Source organism: Atractosteus spatula, chromosome 11, assembly GCF_055471065.1.
Source record: "Atractosteus spatula isolate fAtrSpa1 chromosome 11, fAtrSpa1.hap1, whole genome shotgun sequence".
Classification (NCBI taxonomy): Eukaryota; Metazoa; Chordata; class Actinopteri; order Semionotiformes; family Lepisosteidae; genus Atractosteus; species Atractosteus spatula.
Genome location: NC_142716.1, coordinates 22051141 through 22074083, shown reverse-complemented (window position 1 = coordinate 22074083; position 22943 = coordinate 22051141). Strand labels below are relative to the sequence as shown.

At 40.7% G+C, this 22943-nt stretch overlaps 1 protein-coding gene across 1 annotated transcript; it reads right to left on the bottom strand.

Moving 5' to 3' along the window:
- Positions 1-548: 548 nt before the first annotated feature.
- dph5 (diphthamide biosynthesis 5) lies at positions 549-22926 on the bottom strand. The gene is made up of 7 exons (XM_088928200.1): positions 22448-22926; positions 20804-20928; positions 16645-16753; positions 10039-10159; positions 2993-3032; positions 1399-1502; positions 549-894 (listed from the first exon to the last, which is right to left on the bottom strand). Exons 1-7 carry the CDS (start codon positions 22580-22582, stop codon positions 659-661), a joined length of 870 nt encoding a protein of 289 aa, XP_088784326.1. The 5' UTR covers positions 22583-22926; the 3' UTR covers positions 549-658.
- Between the last annotated feature and the right edge of the window lie 17 nt (positions 22927-22943).

The following is a 22943-nucleotide window of genomic DNA, read 5'->3' as shown; positions in this document are numbered from 1 at the left end:
CTAAGAAGAGCAGAGGGGTGAAAAATGGAACCAGTTAAGTAAAGGCTTTTCTGAAGAAGAAGGTTTTGAGTCTGGATTTGAAGGAGTTTAGAGAAGGTGACTCTCTGATATCCTTGGGCAAAGAGTTCCAGAGCTTGGGGGCATAACAGGAGAAGGCCCTGTCACCCATACAATGTAGACGGGCTTGGGGGACAGAAAGGAGGGCAGAATATGAAGAGCAGAGGTTGTGAGGTGGGGAGTAGGGCGATAATAGTTCAGACAGGTACCGAGGTGCCAAGCCATGCAGAGCCTTATAGGTGAGCATGAAGATTTTAAAGTCTACACGGAATTTGACCGGAAACCAATGATGAAGGCAGGTACAAATAAGAAATCACTGTCAGCATAAACCACCTCATATAAAGCAAGTGAAGGACCAGGAAGACAGTGATTGTGTAAACTAGCTTATAAGGAGTGGAAGGTTTTTAATCAATTCAATCTTTCTGTATTATTATAGGCAGATATGTCGGACTTAATGGCATGCAAAAATATCCTTCCCACACACCAGGGTTCATTGTTTGTTAAGGCCATTTTTATTTCACACTTTGAAAGTATGGTGAGGTTCTATGAATCTTCAAACAGGTCTTTGCAAGTCTCAGAGCACCCTGGGTCTCATGCAGCTCTAGGATGTGTAAGTAGAGCTGTCTGTCAGTTTCAGATTGTGGAAAGTGGCCTGGTCCAGAGCGAATAGTCTCAACATGTCGATCTCCAGGGGGTGCATGTCCCCTGTGATGATCAGAGAATGCAGGGGTGGCCCCAGGTCAGCCAATGCCATCTCTGTAAGGGTGCCGGTGCAGATCTTCTGGTTTTCCGCCCCCACCCTGGCCAGACCCACGCAGATGGTGTCTTCAGTGATGGCTGCCACACAGAAACAGCTCCATTAATAGACTGACTACAGTGTGGAATTCAGATCTGGATTGTAGGAAATTCTATGACACTATCACATTTATATTTAAGCTTCTGTGAAAAGAAAAGTAAACCCCCCATGAAAATGCCATTGTTTTTCTTTAAGCTCTACGTCTGAAAGTTAAATTCAGAATTCACCACTCATGGAAACAAATAATTTTTTTTACAAAAATTGAGCTTTTCTCAATTCTCAAGAAAAGTAAAACCCAGCCTATTTTACTTCAGTTTAAAATTCAGCTGAATGTTAGCAGTCATTATATGACCTCAGGTTTAGTGAATTTAAAAGTGATACAAAGTTATCTCAGTTGTGTCGAATTTGAATATTAATGAATCAAGCCTGGCAAAAAGTTTCTGAATCTATTTAATGTGTGCATTAGGAAGTGTTGGCCAGTTGGGGGCAGTGTGCAGTAGGGTACACCTCTATGACACCCTGGTACACAGTTCTTTTAATCTCACCCAGCTCCTCGCGCTGCTCCCTCCTATTGTGGACAATCTCCAAGAGTTGCTGGGCAGCCTGCTTCACACTCATGTAGCGTGGTGGCTCATAAATCTTCCGACCCCTGGGAAAACAATACAAATCTGTGTCAATTATATGAGAGGGGCAACTAAACTGGACACAAGTGGAAGTGGAGATGGTTTGAACTAAAAAAACAGGGACAACTTTTTGTGCAAAGGACTGTAGGTGTTTGAGACAAGTTACCCAGGCACATTGTTGAGTTAGAATTCCTTGGATCCTTCATCATGTGGCACATCACTATATTAGTCAGATTAGTCAAACAATGGCATTAGCAACCAAATAAGCAAGATAGGCCAATGGCATCATTTCCATTGATACTGGTCTCTAGCTACACTGAAGGCTCTTATTTTTTAAACAAATATAAAATGATTATAATAATGCTAAATCCAGTGTCCTAGATGAATTATGTCAGATTCATTTTGTGCTGCATGGCTGATTCTCTGTAGCTGTAACTTTTCACACCGTATTGCTGTTGAGGGCCTCTATTTTAGCCAGTCAACAGCAGAGCAAACTGCCTTTTCCTCCACTGGTACAATGGCACCTGCATACAGAGGGCACACTCTGACAAGAGGCCACTCATGCAGACCCCCAGACATGCCCATACTTACTTCAACACAAAACTCTCTACCTCTTATCTAGTAGTATGCAAGAGAAACTAGTTGAAAGCACATGATTTTGTCTTCTTTTTGATTTAGAAAAATGTGGAAAGAGAGGTCCACATTTTTCATTTAGTGTTTTAAAACACATTGAATGACAGAATTCTTTCAACCACCAACAAGCTTATTTAATTTTAGAATTATTAAAACTTTTATTAGAGAACATCTGTGAAGCTGCATAATATAATCAGAAACTCGAGGTTTTGACTACCACAGAAAATGGTTTCTATGTTTTTATGATGTATACCAACAATATCATTCCAAAACACATGCTTTAGTGGAAGCCATTTACTGTATATTAAATTTCCTTGTAATAATACAACTATGCACATAAATCTGGGATAAATTAATACCCTTTACTGTAAATGAGATGCAGGCCTTGATTCAGTTTTTAAATGACAAGACTGGAAAAACTCAATTTGCTGAACATGGAACATATTATTAAATGGCATAATACTCCCTCCCATTGGGAAACATTAAAAAATTAGCACATGACATGATAATGCATTGAGCAACAAACTGCACTGTCATTTCTACATCACTGCATTAAACACAGGGACTTGTAAGAGCAATTCTTCTCCTAAGCAGACAGCATGTTTGAATTTTAATTAGCACACTTGTGAAGAAAAGCTGCTAAAATTAAAGATTTCTTGGATCCAGTTCAAAACTAACAATGATAATCTGTCATCTATGTCATAAATTCTGCATTATATCTCTGTACACACTAACAGATCAGCTCCAGGAACTTATACAGTATTTGTACATACCTGAAATTATTTTAATTCACTTTATCACAGTAGTTTCACTCTGAGGCCTATTTGTATAACAATACCTATAGAGAAGCTGGATTCTGTATGAAGGTATTTTCAAGACATACCTCATTAAATTCTCCAGGGACTGCTCCTTGACTTTAATATCTGAAAATAGAGTCATTTTGGGTCATTATAGAAAAAAGGGTACAATCGTTTTTTCTAAATCATCTTAAGTGGGAACACCAGCTAGTGCTGTTAGAAAATAACACATGATGATGGAAATAAATGATATGAACACAGCAATGGACTAAAGCAAAAGAAAACTGGAACTTACAGTCTTCAGTCTTCCCAATGAAATAAAATAACAAATATCCATCCATTTTCTAACCTCTTCAACCAACACAGGGTCGCAGAGGAGACGGAGCCTAGTCCTAGCAAGCAAAAGGGGCAAGGTGGGATACACCCTGGATGGGACCCCAGTCCATCATAGGGCATGCACAGGCACAGACACACACACAATCACATCTGGGTAAATTTCACAGAAGCCAATTAACCAACCATGATGTCTTTGGACGGTGGGAGGAAACCCCGCAAACACAGGGAGAACATAAAAACCACACAGGTAGCATCACAGGTCCAGAATTTAACCCAGGGCCCCAGTGCTGCAAGGCAGCAATGCTAACCACAGTACCAGCATGACCCCCATTACAAATATCACCCAAGTTTATTTTACTGCCGTGAGCCAAGTCAGAGAGGAGAGATTCTCAGGTGCTAGAAGTTGCGAGCACAGTCAGTCCACCACATAGGAACTGTCTTTCGGGCTGCATTTTTCACCAGCTTTCATTGTGGAATTCAGGTTCACTGTCTCTTCTTTTCTGCACAAATTACCATCTTTATTAAACCACAGAAATGGACTGAGTCAGATGCATGCACGGATACTAAAAGTCTCCTTCTGAGACACATTTACATAAAAGACTGAAAAAGAGTCGCATTTCAATCACTGAATTTTTACAGCAGAACCGACACAAGTAATTATTTTTACCCTCTGAGCTAAACATAAATCTAGAATTTGTGAATTACCTGGACCCATACCAAAACCCCTTTCAGTGCTTTGTATTTCAATGACGTTTCTGCCTGCAGTAATAGCTGTCTGATGTGCACAGACGGGGAAATGTGTGACCTTTAACACACATCACTCACACTTGCCACTGCAAGATGCGTGCTCCCGCCTCTGTATCCACATTAGCTATCGTTTATTTCATGAGTCCTGCTGGGGATGGCAACACTATTCTTAATCTCAGAGCTTTACTGCCTTTGAATCACTTTAATAATGCCACCCCCCGCTCTAGTCAAGCCGCAATTACCCACGATACCGCAGCTGTGACAGCGCCAGGTGAGGCCTGTTAAAAATCCAGCAAGGCCAGCGACGGGGCTGATGCTCCCTTGTGTGCTGAGATGCATAATGAATGAGAGTAGCTCCGGTGCCCACACAGCCTTTCTCTTCAGACTAAATTAACTGCCTGAAATTAACTACTGTTGTCACTGGGACTTCGAGTGCTGGAGAGGGGCAAACTAGGTCCACATCTTGAGGCACAAAATAAATTTCTACAGCACCACAACAGCAATCTGAATACAAGCACTCTGACCATCTGTCTCCCAGAACAAAGTAGCTCCATTACAAAAAAACGAGACTTCCACGCATTTTAGTTAAACCATATAGAGGAAATCTGATGCTTTGGAGACTCCAGTTGGCACCCACTTAACTAGAAATCAGCATTCTTTTTTAAAGTCATAGCAGGTCTTTTTCAGGTAAGGAACTCCCTATTTTCAGAGATGTCTGAAACTGTTGTCGTCAAATCGTGTTCATTGCTAGCCATTATTGGGATAATTTCAGTTACTACAGGCATCAACTTTCTGTGGACTGAAAATTTAGAGTTGTATTAAAAAAGTGAAGCAGAATATGAACTCCTATTACTAAATGAGGTCAGCTACAGAGAGACTCACTATGCTGATTACAAATGATGTGGCAGGCAAACAGAGCTGCAATGAAAACAGGGCCAGTGACACAGTGCGTCTTTTCAGTTGATATTATCCAAATTGATCCAGGAACGATGGGAAAGTGCTATCTTCCCTGCTTGGGAATCCTACCTCACCTTACCTATTCTATCACTGCTTTAGACCACAAGCTTTCATGTTCCTTTTTTGCTCTCCAGGAGACCTGCTTTTGCATATTTCCTAGCTGCTGCAGGTTAACAAGCTGGTTCAGTTTCTGCTCATTTTCTTTACTTCACAGTTCTAAGAATTCACACCTTCAGCTGAGTTTTTTTAATCTAATTGGAGCATCTCTAATTGTGCTATAATGACAGTGAGTCTTGAAGAAGGAAGATCAGAAGCTCTGAACTGCAGTTTTTAATCAAGCTGCTCTACGTCACTCACTGATTTTCTAAAATCTTCCTATAAGAAACATAATAAAGATAATCTTCCATTCAGACAACAAAGCTGCTGGGTGTGCAGTAGGACACCCAGCAGCTTTGTTGTCTGAATACGAAAGGCCTCTCTCACGGTGGCTGATAAAGCACTGCAATCGCACTTTTCATATTGAAATCTCTTGGATAAACTCTGTTAGTGTCTTTCACAGACCTTTCAGTCATGCTTTTTAGAAGCATATTCTCAGGTCTTGTGTATCTATACATTGGCGACATCTCTGCCACCAGTCTCCTGTACTTTCTACTCTATTTGAGCCTTTTTGAGATCATTGGAGATTGTCCTCTGCCACGTTGTCCTGAGTTTTCCTTGTTTTCATCTTGTATTTTCAGGCTTCTGTCTGAGCACTGCATTAGACAGTCTTTATCCATTTCCAGGACAAGCCCCAGTCACTGTCTTCTCTTACAGACTACTTGTGCACAGTGATTTAACAAAGGAACAAGTAATAGGTTTATTCCATGCTTCCCAACACCTGAAGAAGGCTCCACGGCCGAAATGTTGTGTTTTCTTTCTACTTTTTTCAAGATGGAATAAACCTATTACTTGTTCCTTTGCAGCCTACACATGCTGACGCAGCTACCCACGTGATTTAACAAACTTTGTCATTAGTCTTTTTGTTCTTATAAGTAATTCCTAATATTCTTTAATATTTGTTATTTGTGGTGAAATGCATCTCATTTCCAAGCATGTTTCCTGGTACATTGCCATGGACGCTAACAAATGTTACTATGTCAAGCCAAAACAGGGAATTTTTTGACGATGTCACACACCTCAACTATTACCTGAACCGATAAGGTGACAGATGTGTGTTCCCAAAGTCTGTATGTTTACTATGGGCATTTATTGAAAGGTGGGTGGCAAGGTGGTACTCTGGTTAGCTTTGCTGCCTTGCAGAGCTCTAGTCCTGGGTTCAGTTCCTGGGGTGCTATCTGTGTGGAGTATGTATGTTCTCCCCATGTTTGCATGGGTTTCCTCTGGGTGCTCAAGTTTCCTCCCACAGTCCAAAGTCATACTGTTGGCTGTGACAATGGCCTTGGTAGAAGTGTAAAAATGTTTGTGTCTGTATGAGCCCTGAGATGGACTGGCATCCTGTCCTGGGTGTACCCCAGGTCCGGGGTGCACCCAGTGCTTCCTGGGATAGGCTGAGGGCCATCAAGACCCTTAATTGGATAAGCACTTATTGAAAGTGTTGTGATGATGTGATAATTTACCGAAAGGTACACAGAAAAAAATGTGGCTTTGAAACCCAAGTAGCAGAAATACAATGCTTACGTCAGACACAGCCATGTTTAATAATTCTCTTCACTGATCACAACTAAGATCACAGGGGGTGGAGGGGTGGCACTGTGACTAAAGATCTGCGCCTGTGGCTGGAAGGTTGCCAATTCAATTCCCGCGGCCGACAGAGGAAACCTACTCCTTTGGGTCCCTGAGCAAGGCCCTTAACCCCAACTCCTCCAGGGGCGCTGTACAATGGCTGACCCTGCGCTCTGACTTCAAGCTTCTCTCCCTGTCTGTGTCTCATGGAGAGCAAGCTGGGGTATGCAAAGAGTCAAATTCCTAATGCAAGAAATTGTATAGGGCTAATAAAGTGATCTGGGGGCTGGACTTACAGATTTACACACTCTTTAATTAATAATGTACAGAACAATTCCAAAAGAAACATTATAGCAAAATGTGTCGATCTATAATGCCATCATTTCCTGAGCTTATTTACTTTCTAAGTGGTGCAGTTACTGCACCTATTCTTTCACAGCAGCTAAACACATTTAAATATTAAAATAGTCTTTATTGCTGCTGGATCTGGATCTTTAGCTGCATTACTTCAGTACCTTTATCGATCTTAAAGAACCTATTAGCCATTTATTGTTTTGACTGTATGCAACTGTAGAGAGCTCCTGATAAGGGCACCTGCTAAGCAAATAATTAATAAGAGCAAACACCATAAAAAAACTCCTTCCCAGAAGAGAACAGCTGAGTTTCTGATTCTGGGAAGTCTAGTCTAATTGTATTCCATTATTGGTCTTAAACAAAACTGCACAAGAACATTCAAAAACATTTTATTTCCCAATGACAAAACCATCATTGGGATAGCTGCACCTGCACCTTTTCCCACTCCTCTTCTTCTGTTTTTATTCCACTAACAAAAGATAAAAGGTGGTAAACTGTGATCTCACCCTTGTGCAACAGTGTCCTGGGCAAAACTAAGGAATACAAATAACATATACAGTTTTTATTTAAGCAGATTAAGTCAATTGAGAATAAATTCCCATATATTGATCATGTTAGGCTTATGAGCTACTGTATGAACTCTAAAAATAAATATGTTGGTTAAATTCCTTCTATATTAAATTCATTCTGAAAGTTGTTATGAATATCAAATGCAACCACAGGAACTAAACTGTCCTGGAAAACTGCATCAGAATAGGCACATTACTGTTTGTCTGATTGTATTAACAATTTAAATATTCTGCAATTAAATTTAAAAGAATGACGGAACAAGAGCACATAAAATGATCATACTCATTAGGGTTTTAGAAGGCTGCTGCTCATTGTGTAATAGGGCGAATCAGAGATCAGCAGAGGTGTTACAGTATTAGCCCATCGTGGTGCTCCATCTGGGAAGAACCCTACCCAGAACTTCCAAGAATATAAAAAAACTCTAAAGGCACTTTCTTGATGTCAAAGTATTCATTTTACTTCAAGTATTAACAATATGTAATGTATTTCTATCTCTACATCCCTTTGTGAAAGATTACCAAGGACCAAATGTATTTAATATCACCTAAGACCCCAGGACAATATAAAGGCATGACAACATCTGCCTTCTCCTCTCTTAACTCCTATTAATCTCCATTTCAGTTTGTGTACCCAGAAAACCTCAGAAAACCTTTTATTCCTGCAAAGAAGTAGTTGCAGCAATGTGTAACCTTAAAGCACAGGGCACTAGGCAAGTCTACACACTGGACAGGACACCAGTTTATTACACGGCACTGCATATTTCACATGACTTTTAAACCTGGCAATGCAGGTGTCCTGAGTGGTTCGATAGCTGCTCAAATGATGTCCTCACTGTGGCAGGGCCTGTACTCTTAGGTTGCTGTGTAGCACTACAATATCCACTGCGATGTCAGACAAGAGGCAGCAAGGACAGACACTGAAGGCAAAGAGCCACGCGCACTGACCTCACATTAATGAGAACGGCGCATGAATCTCACTCAGTTTCAAACCAACGTCTGTTGTTAGCCAACAGCCACAGAGCATTTGCCACCTCTCAGCCGGCTCTGGGACCTGCAATGAACAATCTCTTAACGGTCAAGTGACAAGAGCCGACACAACAAAGCCGCCTGTGGACTGATCTCCAAACATGATGGTTTGTAGTTTCATACAAAGAAAGTGCTTATTGCTCCCCAGAGTGAATCGAGTGATGATTAATAGTATAGGAATTAGTGGCCTCACTCATAACTCAGGCAATCTATTTGTGAGTCTGGGGGGCTCTGCTCATGTTTCCCTTCACACATGGGTGAGCATCCCCCTGGAGTCCCTCCATCAGTCACAGGAGCACAGTTTTCAAGTGCAAAGGAGCAAGGCACAGCAACCTATAGCATTACATACTGAATTTTAAAATAGACAAGAACAACTACAAACAGCTTTCATTTACAAAGTGGCAAAGCATGTTATAGAAATGCTCCAAGGAGAGATCACTGAAATGTACCATTAGTCTCTAAAGTCCAAAGGAAATAAAAGAAGGAATTTAACTTGGTTCTAAAAACACAAATTGACTAAATAAAATTCAGGACAGGGTAACACAATTATGTTTCACATAATTTTTGGTTATGCTGCCTCCTTGTTCTCTGCAACAAATTTACCTTTTTAATGGTTTACACATTATCCTGTGTACTTTGGTCATTTGCAGTAAAATCATACAATGGGGAACTATCTTAAACTAAATGACTGGGAAATAAATACCAAATGAATAGTTGTTTCAGAACACCGGTTTTCCGGTTTTAAAACATTTAATTCTAATTTGCCCTAGTTAGTTTATTACCTAGTCTAATCTACTTTAATTCTAAGCTTGCCATGGTACATTCCAAGCTTTATTAATCTTTAAGAAAATCAGACACTTTCTCTGAAGCTATAAATGTCCATCGTTACATTTTGAATCATTAGAGGGACATGGTGAGTCACTATTAAATTTTTTCTGAAGAAAGAAAAAGAAGAAATATTATAAAGATTGTGAAGATCAGTATTTTGAGGATTTTTAAGGGTGAATTTACATTCTGAAGTCTATGGAGCTGCACCTGACACTAAACGTCTCTCCTTGCACAACTAGGTGGTTTGCTGTGTGCTTTACATTCTTCTAAATTCTAATATCTATCATACAACTGAGCTCATGGATGTGAAATTACATGTGAAAATTTCTGAAAATTATAATTTCAGTGTAAATACAACATTAACACTTCTTAAACGTCATAAATTCTGCATGTTAATCTGTTACACAATCCCTTATTGTTCTTAGTACAATGCAATCATTTACCAAAACTATCCTCCATGTATTACATGAGGTCGAAGTTCACATTCCTGAGAAATGGCAGTTGTATTAGTAACTCTTAATCTTCAAATGACAGAGCAGTGTTTTACACTTGTTGCAATCAGAAACTACGCACAGTTAACTCCTGGCACTCACCGAGCAGACAGAGGGTGTGCATTCCACTGGCGCGGTTCTTCCTAATTTTATCATAAAAGCTCTCAGGCTTCCACGTGTCTGTCCAGAACACTATGGACACCGTCTCCCCAAAACTGTACAGCTGAAAAAGAGATGGAACCATTCAAGATTAGGTCACACATCCTATTCCCTGGCGGTACGCTGGACAGTGTTGTTTGCATGCAGGAGTCAGGCGCCCCAAGGTGCAGCATACGGCTGGCACAGCCCTGCCAGGACTGTAAGAGGTGCACTGCTGAAAGCCAGGAGAGACCCTTAAGAACTAAACGGCCATTCTTGGTGAGGTCTACCCTGAGCATAGAGCTGGAAAGGTGGCCAAGGAACATAAGAAAGGTTATAAATAGGAGAAGGCCATACGACTCCAACATCCACACTCATTCCATCTCTGAAGCGCAGTTTGTGATTCTGTCTATTGTGCAATAGCACGAGCTCCCCCACCTCTCAGCCATATCACTCTTGTCAACAATACAGCATGGACTTTATAACCCAAAATATATTGAATAATCAGACAGCAGATTACAACACTTAATTAGTAAATTTACAAATGAATTATATTACAGATTTACAGTTTTAGATACCATACACATGCTGTGAACCAGTGGGGGTGGAACTACATTCCAGACCAGATCTCATTTGTTACATGTTTGTACAAAGGACTACCTGGGTTGTAGAGCTGTAAGTACTTCTCCACCTCAGCAAGAAGTTTTATTTTGTCCATTTTTAAATTATTCTGAAACTAAACTTAACCTTAGTATTTATTTTTAGCTAATGTTTTTCCATCTGCCTGTCACTATTCGACTCCTTTCATTTCATTTCAAAACAGCTGTTCAAGAACTGTCAAGGCTATGTGTCATTTGACACACTGCAATTTCCCGGTGCCTGACAGGAGAGTAAATGCTGATCGGAGGAGTAACAGCGATGCAATTCTGCAAGTGCCTGGTACGTCACACAAGTCACACTGGCTGTGCTGTTCCACTTGTGCTGCCATTATGACTGGTACTATGACTAAGGTCACTGCTGCCTAGTGACATGGCCAAGGTTCAAACACAAGATGTGGGGTTCAAAGAGCTCAGCTTGTGACCCAGGTGGGCACCTTAACTGTTTGAGTCACTCCAGAGCCAACTGGATGAATTGTAGATGTTTCCAGGTCCTGTGGTTTTGGGAAATAAAACCCTATTTTCCCAAGGGATTAGAACAACATGTTCAGCTAAGAGAAAGTGCGCACAATTATAGTGTAATGAGAGTGAAAGTAGTAGACGTGCAGCGCGAGTGTGACCCTTGTGTCCCGGGGGAGGGGGGGATGGGGGGGGGTTTGGGCAGGCATAATCACATCAAGGCCCAGACAAGATGCCTCCTGTTTTTCACCATCTTGGAGAAACACATCAGCAAAATCCTGCAGTGCTTCTTCGACACTATTTTCACGTGTCTGCGCAAGAACTGGCTGAAGGTAAAACCTCTTGAACTGAGAGTCTGTGACAGAAGTTCAACCAAATCCTGCACTCACCTGTCAAGGTCCTGAGCACAATATTCCTGCAAAATCCAACACAAAAACTTGTCTCTTTTAAAAGAAAAAGAACTGCCAACAGACACAAAGCAATTACAATAGTACAGATCAATCACAGACAAACCATTCCTTAACCACGTCATCTTTATATATATATAACAAGAATAACAAAAAATGACAATGTAACTAAACTACTGCAACAGCCAAGATTAACCTCGATAGATGAATACTGTCCAACTTCTATGTTCTCTTCTAGACTAGAGTGTGGGGTGGTTCAGTGTAGAATCAACAATGCACTGAACTAAGCCCAGATGTTACAGACTGTGTCTGAGGCATATCCCCCTTGGGACTGGCAATAGGAAAGCACTGCTGACCATCACATTCAGATGACAAAGAGAATATTTTCTTTCATTCCAGAATGCAAGATGCAAAAATAAAAGGTAGCAAATAAAATTAGGGGATTTCAATTCCCCAAGCATAAACTAGATAAGCCCTACAGGGAACTGCGCATATGGAATTTAAATGAAGCCAATGACAAATGACCTCTAAATCAATCTGTCCAGGAATCCTGAAGAGACTTTGTAACAAGGAAGACTAAGTGAGGGACCCTTTGGGGAGCAGAAATCACAGCATGTCATAATTGCAATCTGGATTCACATCTCTACAGCTTATACCTTTACTTTCGCTATAGGAAAAAGAATAAAAGTGTATTTACGACGAGTAGAAAATGGACGGTCAGGTTTCAAGGACACAATGCCTGCTGTGAGTGCAGGTTTACCCCAACAGACAGGAAATTTAAAGCTACACTCAGCAGGGAGAGCAGCACCTCTGACCTATCAACAAAATAATCAGGAGAAAGAAACTCCTTAAGGGCGTGGAAAAGGGAAATAAAGAAAGACAAAAGAGTACAGTAACTTAAAACCTAACCTTAAACATTAAAAAGGTTACACACAAAAAATACATACACATAATACACACTAAGAATGTAAGTCTAGGAGATGTTAATGATTTTAGTGCATATCCTGGAAAGGAACTAGCTATTAGATTAAATGCACAGAATATTCAGTTTATTCTGAAGTTTAATAAGAAATATCATGTGTAGATTTATACTTTTACAGAGATGTTTTAAAAGCTATGTTGTACAACTATTTATACCAGAACAGCAGTTTAAGAGCAGTGCCTACTCCCCTTGGCACTCAAGCGGACATCTGACTTGCACTGTGACCTGGGTGCATCTCTCAACACCACTGCCTGTCACACTGCTCTGCTTTGGGACTTTTTACGACCACCGTCTGCCCAGTCACCCTCTTCACGTGTTTCAGCTGTCCCACATGAAAGGCAATCATGTCCCTTGAAGTATGCTAAACCAAAATCCATGTAACACAACACCAGCCTCCCTTAGCTGGCTTTCTAACATCAGACAGACACTCACAGAGCCATACAGGCTGGAACTGTGATAACTTATAGTCCCACACCAGGTCAAGCTACACAATCCTTTAATGACAAGAAAAGATTGCTGACTTTCTTCAGCAGGAAACTCCAATTCTCATTTTGCATTTTAATACTGCATTTTCCTTTCTCAAATAAAGACATGACGGAAAGGGGTCAGAAACCGGTGGGCACATGAAGAAACTGGAAGACTTTAGTCCAGGCATGTTCCCCCTGGCAAAATCCCGAAGTGCAGCACAGGGAGCTCTGTAAACCAGCCACAGAAAGAGGAGATCAAATTGCGTAATGATCTGTTCCTTCATGGCAGGGATTTGGCATCTCAAAGACTAGCATTATCTTGACAAACAAGGCCCTGACTTTGCATAACAAATTCCATGTCTGCAGCCAAATGTTGAGGGAAGAAAGCAGCTCTGCAGACCAAAGCATATCATTCTCAGCTCTGCCAACTTTTATTCTAACTCCTCAAATATGAAAGGAATGGAAATTGTTGACCTTCTTTCTTCAAAGTTGCGTGAACATTATGTTTTTAATACCATTTGTAACAAGATGTAGCTACAGAAGACTTTAAGTCTGCTCCCTTCTGCATTGTAACCATGAGCTACCCAAACCCTTTTCTACCAAGTTGGACAAAGACACAGGCGCTAAACAATGGAATTACATGAGACAAAGCCACTGGGTTTATTTTAGTTATAAAAACACGCTACGATTTGGTCATTCACATCAATATATGTTTCAAAACACCAAAACACATTTTTTAAAATAAAGACTCATGATATACCTTCTTTCTGCATGACTAAACTTGAGGTCCAATCCACATAAACCCCGACAGGACGTGCAGTGCTTCACACTATGGATGATATTTAGCATTTCTGTAAGAATGTTTTAATGATTTTTTATGACCCTGTGCCTCAGACACTAGGCAGTAAGAATATAACACAAATCCAGCCTTTTAGAAAAGACAAGAAGATTACTGTCCTGCAGTCAAGAACAAGTAGTGGGACTGAGTAAAACAAAGATTATAGATTGCTACAGCTACTTAAGTAACAGCTGACATCAGATACAGGTCTTTTAAGACCTGCAAGCAATACTTTGCAAAGAGACTCAATGCTGTTGTTTGATGATGCTAATTAACATACAGCAGCTATCAGTAGTATTAACCTAGTTTTGATTTTTAAGCCAGTACAACTTGGCTGTATCTTTTGGGTTATTATCCTGCTGGAAGATGAATCTCCCCTCTCTGTACTTTGCTACGTTCATTTTTCCTTCTATCTTCACAAGTCTTCCAGGCCCTAATGCAGTGAAGCTTCTGCAGCATGATACTACCATCAACATGCTTTACAGTAGGGATGATGTTCTCTGTTACACTGGCGCAAAACATAGTGCTTACCACTGAGACCAAAAAGATCAATTCTGGTCTCGTCATAGTATTGAATCTTCTTCCACTTGGTCTCAGAGTCTCCCACATGCCTTCTGGCAAAATGTAGTTGAGATCTGATGCAAGTTTCTTGTTACACTGTCATGACTTCTAAAGATGTTTGGCTTCACCAGAGTCTATTTAGGTGTGTCATAATAAAGGGAGTGAATACTAATGCAATCACTTATTTTCTGTTTTATATTATTAATTTAGGAGGATATATACAATTTTGTTTTCACTTTGACATTATAGAGTGTTTTGTGTTGATCAATGGCAAAAAATCCCATATACATTGTGATTCTATATTGTAATACTGTAAAATGTGAAAAAGTCCAAGGGATGTGAATACTTTTAATAGTCACTGCAGAAACACTTTTCTCCTGGCTACAATACAACAGTAGTTTCAGTTTTTCAAGCTATTCTAAATGTTATCATAACACATATTGATTCTTCAGGGTATGAACACGGGAATCAAGAAATGTGTTGCATAAAAACACATTTTCGCGGACCAACTGGATTCAGTGTTGCAGTACACCTTCAACCTGAGCCTGAGATTATGAAGGGTTCTGGTGCTCTGGAAGACATCTTGCCTGGTGCCAGTACCCAAAAAGGGGCACCCTAAAGTCTTGAAGACTACAGACCAGTGGCACTGACATCACGCCTAATGAAAACTCTGGAAAGGACCACCTCAGAACCCTGGTGAGTACAGCACTGGACCCCCTGCAGTTCGCCTATCGGTCACACTTGGGAGTGGAGGATGCAGTCATTCATCTGCTACACAGAGCTAACTCTCACCTGGAGAAGACGGGGAGCATTGTCAGAGTTATGTTTTTTTTACTTCTCCAGTGCCTTTAACACCATCCATCCACTATTACTGAGAGATAAGCTAAGGGCGGCGCAGTTGGACACTCCTCTGGTGTCCTGGATTATAGACTATCTGACCTGCAGGCCACAGTATGTACGGCTACAGAGCTGTGTGTCCGAACAGGTTGTTAGCAGTACTGGGGCTCCACAGGGGACTGTCCTTGCTCCATTCCTGTTCACCTTTTACACCTCTGACTTCAGGTACAACTCGAGGCATGTCATCTGCAGAAGTTTTCGGGTTGGGGTGTATTAGAGAGGGGAGGGAGGAGGAATATAGGAGCTTGATTACCAACTTTGTGGAGTGGTGTCATCTTAACCATCTCCAGCTAAACACCAGCAAGAAGACTTTCTTTCGAAGGAATAAGTCTCCGCTGAACCCTGTTTCCATCCAGGGTGAGGACATAGAGGGGGTGCCGTCCTACAAGTACTTAGGGGTACACCTGAATGATAAGCTGGAGTGGTCTGGTAACACTGACGCCCTGTACAAGAAAGGTCAGGGCCGACTCTATTTTCCTAAGAGGCTCAGGTCCTTTGGTGTGTGTGGAACACTGCTACACATTTTTTATGAATCAGTGGTGGCAGCGGCCATCTTCTACGCTGCTGTGTGCTGGGGCAGCAGCATCATGACAAGAGATGCAAATAGGCTCAATAAACTTATCAAGAAGGCTGGCTCTGTGTTGGGGCTGGGCCTTGACCCCCTGGAGGTGGTGCCGGAGAGGAGAATGCTGACCAAGCTCATAGCCATCATGAACAACGCCTCTCATCCGCTTCATAGGACTGTTATTGGGCAGCGGGGCACTTTTAGCAACAGACTGCTCCAGCTACGGTTTTCAAGGGAACATTTCCGTAGGTCTTTCCTCCCGGCGGCTGTCAGGGTGTATAACGCTGCCCTAGGCTAGGACTGTTAGCCCTTCATTTGCTCTTCTATGGACAGCATGTTGCTCCATTGTACTTTTTTTTTGGACACTTAATCTGTATATACCTATGCACATTTTCCACATATTTGATTGTTTTTACAGTGACTATGAGCATATTTTGCACACACCTATGTATTTATTTAATATTTATTTTGCATTGCTGTACGTATTTTAATTTTTCGTCTGTTCTGATGTCTGTTTTTTTTTTTGCTTGTCTTGGGCTGGACTGCTGTAACACATCAATTTCCCTTCAGGATCAATAAAGTCTTATCTATCTAAAAGCTGAAGCAACATGTAATAGTTATTTGTATATTTTCCACATCCTGTTATTTGCTGCATGACAGTGTTTTGGAAGACACCTACACTTAGAGCAATGATAGAGAACTCCAACAGAGACTTTCAGGCAGTGAGAAATGTCCCACCTGCAGTCCACAGCACCCAACTGCATTCATGATCGAGGCATTGTGGATGACTCTGTGCTGCACACCGGCCTTCACCGCTCGCAAAACCAGGTCACTGTGGGTAGTTGCCCTGCAGAGAAGAACACAACAAATGTGAATCTTAAAACTGAAATCCTGTTCCAAAGGATCCCAATACACAGCAATTGATCAGGTTCCAGCTTTATAAGCTAATGGCTTTAATAAAAGACAAAACTAGGAGCTACATGTTTAAAGCTTGTTATAGTGTTTCAAGCACAGTAAATGTGCAGGAGCTACCCAGTGAAACTGAAATTATATTAGTTATGCTGCTGCTTCACCAGTACAGCTTGCTCAAGGATACACTAGCTTGTCTCACCTGGGTTTTGAACCCACAACCTTCCAGTTAGGAATCCAGAACCCTAATTGCTGCCTGCTCACTCTGTCCCTTATCATACCAATGTGTTAACGTGGAAGGCCCTGTGGTAACCAGAGGAGCAATGCTTGACAAAACTGTGAACATGGATCTGTGCCTGGCAAAAGTATTCACCCCCTTTCAAACAGATACTTCCAACCACAAAGCACTTTGAGCATTTAAGTTTTGTTTAAAAATATTTAATTTGAAAAAACACTTCACCTGCAGTTGCAGCTGCATATTTCATTGGCAGTTCAATACAAACGGACATAATTGGAAGCAGGTGAATACTTCAGCAAGGCACTGGGTGTGTTTTGTCAAAAATAATTTGACAATACAATATAGATCCTTTCAACTGCTTTTGTCCTTACAACTAGCAACTAAAGAATTTCAACAAAGCACTGACCATGCTTTGCTGTGAAGTTTGTGTTTTACTGAAAAAAGTGGATGAAGCAACATGTTCTAACACACAGATTTCCCACCAAAAAATCAGCCTTTCCCATTGAACTGTCTTGCCACATTTTTGTACAATGCACGTTTTTTGGGAAGAAGTGCAACAGAGATGCTGTGGAGGCATGAGCAGTGTACTGTGTTTTCTAGCACCTGCTTTCTGTGTGCTCTGAAAGCTGGATACGGAAGGAAACACCAGAGCCCTTTTCTATTGCAGCTCTGTACTGAGTTCTCTTAAACAGCCCAAGAAAAAAATATTTTGGTCTTTATACTGGCATTGCCTTTCATGCTGTCATCATTTAATACCAAAAAACAGAACCAGAGGAAATCCGCCTTGAAATAAAGTGCCTGTAGCATACAAAACCTCAACACCAGAAACCAATTTAACTTTTTAGATTTTCAACATCCATTATTAACACAAATAGGGAAAAAAGCATATGTTGGGCACTGTTCAACGGGGACTATACACAGCTGCAAAAACAACAGTCTTGGATGTTTCCAACACTATTCTATACCCGGTACTGGCCCGATAAACATTGTGTGTGATAACCCACGGGATATTGGAGGACTGGGCTGTAGTTCAATGCAGCCAAAAGGCCAATAAGGAAAATGACCTCCCATTTCGTGTCCTTGTGAAACTTTCTACCTCTACACCCTGGAATTTTGCCTTTACATTCAACTCTCCTTCATGCTGTAAAAATAGAAAAAGGACCTCGGTACCCTGTGTGCCAAGCACCATCGTGCACTCTGGGCAATCCTGCGCCTGTGGTCACACATACCCCTTTATCTCCATGTTTTGGGGTTAATATGCTGCTGTACTCAAGGTTGCTATTTTTCTTTATATCATGAGTCCTCTCCCCAAAACAAGGAAAAAAGTGTTCTTCATGGCTGTCTTGCTCAACTGTGACCTCTTTGAGAAGATCCCTCGATATACATCTTGGTTCTGACCATCCTACTTATGCACTAGCTTTTCCTGTTTGACCTTCAATGCAGGGCCTTGTTATTCCAAATATCTCCAAGGTCCCTCTGATGCAGCTTCAGAAGCCCTGACTGCCTCTTCTTTGCCACCAACCACCAACTTCAAGACATCATCTATTGACAATGCTGCAGCTGGTGCTGGAGACCATTCAGTCCAGCTTTGTATTGAAATTTGAGCTTAATCCTCCTTCCTTCAGTGCTCTGGAGACAGACGTGCTTTGCCCCAAGTGAACTATTCTAGAAAGTTCTAAACCAACCCCCCAACCACCCTTGTGTGGTTTGTGGACCTACAGCAGATCCAGAATAGCTGGGGTAAGGAGGGTAAGCAGACCTGGTGTCTGCATGAGGGTCAGAACCCTGTCCATCTCCAAATTGCAGTGATGACTCCTCTGTCCTCTGGGGCTGCCTAATCTTTGCCCACAGAGCCTCACTGTGCTTGATGCCCTCATTCTGGCTCTTTTCATTCTTCAGCAGGAAAAGACCTTTGGTTTCTGTATCTTAAAACTGCTTTTTTGCTGGTTATCTTCTTCACAAAAAATCTGAAAGAATTCCATGTACACAATTATCTGTGTGATTCTGGTGAGGGAATGTTGCCGCACCCTAATCTGATGATAGGCCTATCCACTGTATGTCCTACAGGTCATCTGCCCCTCCATGTTAACCCAGTCAGGTGGCCATCTGTTTGGTAGCTGTTTTTCGAAATGAAAGGGAACTTCATTTGTTTGTGCCTGTAACCCTGCCTCCCTGAAAGAGAAGAAAAGCCACCGAGCTCCTCACTCGGCAGACCCTTTGCAATTTCATCAGTGAAAGAGGAAGAGAAGGAGAGTTACTAGTCCTGTACATCCTCATGGTGAACTATTTTTAATAAAAGACCAGGTGTATTCACTGTGTGGGAATCAATAACTCAGCCACAGACGTGAGCCTAAGTTTTACTGCTGCAGAACCAGGATTTTGCTTGTACATATTTTAACTCCCATTCTTCTAAAAATGTCTAAACTTAGCAAAGCCTGTTTCACTATAGGCAGAGTTAAACCTACAGTAACAAACATAAATTCACAGGCCTTTTATCAAGGATAGTTTGGGGATTTGGGTACTTGTTCTGATGTGTTTTAAAGGAAGGGAATTCTTATTGGAGATTAAAGAAGCAACAGGTCTTGGCTGACCATTCCTACCACTGTTTCAGCCTGTTATTAACTGTATTTAAAAAGGGCTCCTCAGCATACTTCAGCCCTGACAGAACACGAGAAGCCAGCTGTTCTTCTGGATTTCGTGGTTTGGATGAAAAAGAGCTGAACCAAACACTTCTGACAAACTTGAGCACAAGGTCCTCAGCCTGTCATTAAGCCTGCTTTCATAGCTGGGCCCTACAGAAGGCTTCTGATTGTTTATACAGGATTGTACTTAAGCGCAATGGCATTTTTCTTTCCTCTGGCCACGACCAAGTGCTATTGGACAAGAAAGAAACTGCTGTGAAACCACTTACAAGTTCAGCACCATTTTGTTCTACACAGCCCTAACTAATCCTTTAACAACCTTTAGCACATCTGCATGTTAATTTTCCATTTTGTTTCCTTTCTTATCCTCTTAAACTTGAAAGTTAAGATTTCTAATGTTGATGCTTTGCAAGTACATCCTAAGAACTGCAGCTTACTTATTCAAGCACCTTTTGATTGTTATGTATAGGACGACTGACTGCAGTTACCATATAAAATTATTATACAATAAATAAAGGTTGTATTTACATCTTAATTACAGAAGGTACTTTGGAAAATATGTTTTCACATACAACTGACATTTTCTGTGTACGGACAAATTTGTTTGCAGGCCAATGGATCTTAATAAAGTATAATAAATAGCACTCTTTTTAAGATGACTTTAAAATTTACCACTTCATTATAAATTTTGTCTTGGTAATGCAAATTCTTAAACACTCAATTTTCATACAATAGAATTGGGTGTTATTGCTTATTCTATCAAAGCTCATGTCTTCGGGGGATATTACTACAAAGAACTGGATAAGATTCTCAGATTAATTAGCAACTAGCAAATCAGAAAAGGAAAACAAGCTGAATGGTCTCTTCTCATTTGCAGCTCTTGTTTTCTGACCCCATACATGAATAAAAACTTCTCTTCTTCATGTTCCTACAGTATACCACAGATCCTGACCTTTTTCAAAAATGTTCTTTCTGCAAACTAACCTCTCATTCCCAATTTGATCATCAATGCTGTGGAAAAAGTAGCCAGGCAAGAACATCTGGGGAGAGTTAAGACTGCAGCCAATGCAATTTAAGAAAAACCAAAAAAGCCCCTTGCCAACCTTACCCAAACGGGTCTCCAACCACCAGGAATGCCACGTCACTGACATCCGCCCCCTTCAGAATACCATCTGCCTCCTGTTCCACCATGTCCCTGTCCGCCAGGATCAGCTCTCTGCCATAGTATTCCTCCTGGAGAGTGAGCACACAGAGGTACCTGACTAGTAGTGCAAATCGGAAAGCCTATAAACCTGTCAGACACCACTGTAATAAAATAATCCCACACATTTGGAAGGACAGTAATCAAACCAAGGATGGGCATCTGCCACTCTGGGGGCCTGGATGGCTCTATTATTTTCAGTCCTTCTTTTGCTTTGAATTACTTCAAATTTCCAATTATGTGGATAAAAATCAGGAAAACCAAATTTCCCATTGGCCCTTACCAATCATGGCCTCCTAATAATCCCTCTCTATGAATTGGCTACATTACTCTGCTCTCCTCCCCACTGATAGCTGATGTGTGGTGAGCATTCTGGCGCACTATGGCTGCCGTCGCATCATCCAGGTGGATGCTGTACATTGGTAGTGGTGGAGGGGAGTCCCCATTACCTGTAAAGTGCTTAGAGTGGAGTGTCCAGAAAAGCGCTATATAAGTGTAAGCAATTATTATTATTATTATTAAAAACACTTAATCTTAATCAGTTACTAATGGAAGAACGCATGGTCTTTACAAAACTGTACATTAAATATTTATACTATGTTTCCGTGTCTGCATATTGTCTCAATACAGGTTAACTATAAAATACACACAGCTGAAACCACTTGGTCTAGGTCTGCTCACACAAAGCTAGGAGAAACAAAATGGACAAGATGGGCTAAATGAGCCCTTTAATTTACAAACTTTCCTTGATTCTAATGGAATAAGATATAAGTACTTAAGTAAAACTGCATAAAGGGATGTAGACAAATATATGAATTACTCTACGTGTCTCTCCTTCCCCTAGATCCAACATTTAAGTCAGGCTGAACTAACTCTAATATCAGTATTATGCCTGTTTATTGAAAACCAAACACCACAACAACACAGTGAGCTATTCTGAATAAGACCAGAGGTCTGCAAGACTGAACCTCCTTAGGCATGCTTAACACACATCCATAGCTGAGACTGAGCATAATTCACCTGAGCATCGTCCATCTACATTTTCTGACAATGCTCTACCAGACTCAGCTCTTGAAGGACGTCAGGGTTTATGAGCTTGGTCTTGCTGATGTGTCAACAATAAACTAAATAACTAAACTAAAGAAGTATAAAGAACATGTCCGCAAAAGGCAGTAGCCATGGTCTTGAATTTTAAGAAATTAATACAATTGGGAGAATGTTGCAATCTATAAATTTTATTCCACGTTTCTAAGCATACATCCTAGACCTAAAAAAATTCATAACATCATTATTTGACTTTAACTTTAAACCAAACTTCAGAGCAAAAGGAAACTTTAAATTTACCAGGCGAAACTTAATTGGATCAGCTAAGCTAATATTGAATTTAAGAAAGTGAAATATGTATCTATAATTTATTAACTTTGTAACTGTTTAATTAAACTTGGATTCCCTTCAACAAATTCAGAAGAATGCATAAATAACAGGTACTTATTTTTTAAGCGTCTAATCACAATTAGCACATTATATTGAAAACACATAAAAACAACATACCAACGCTTCCTTCCCCACAGTAAGTATAGACGTGTAAGCTTCCAGATAAACTCGACTGCACTTCCTAATAGTCTCTAAGCCTTTGACTGTGATATCTTTAGCATCTCCTAAACCCAATCCTATGAAATACAGCATTTTGACATCGGATATCGTTCAGTTAATAACAGATATTTGTAAGATGTTGGTGAGATAAAAAAAATAGTAACAACTAGTAAAACGCTAACAATTATTTTAAAGGCACGCGGCGTTTCTGCCTTTTTACATGAATAGAATGACTTGTATTAATACTTTGCGACGGATGTTCAGAAGAAAAACTGCTGTAATTCATTTACAGGAACGCAATCCACAACTGAACACGTAGAGATTCAGCCATTCATTCAATCTTTTCCGACATCCACTACATCGCTTAAAAAAGCAATTAAACTACAAAAAGGTACAACCACGATATAAACGAGTCTACGTTTCTTAACATCCTACACGCAGTGCAATACACAAC

Coding starts and splice junctions, on each gene's coding strand:
- dph5 (XM_088928200.1), bottom strand. CDS start 22,582: ATGCTGTATTTCATAGGATTGGGTTTAGGAGATGCTAAAGATATCACA. Junction 16,754..20,803: donor GTGGTTGGAGACCCGTTTGG/GTAAGGTTGGCA, acceptor TCTTCTCTGCAG/GGCAACTACCCACAGTGACC. Junction 10,160..16,644: donor TTGGGTGCTGTGGACTGCAG/GTGGGACATTTC, acceptor TCTCTTTTTCAG/CTGTACAGTTTTGGGGAGAC.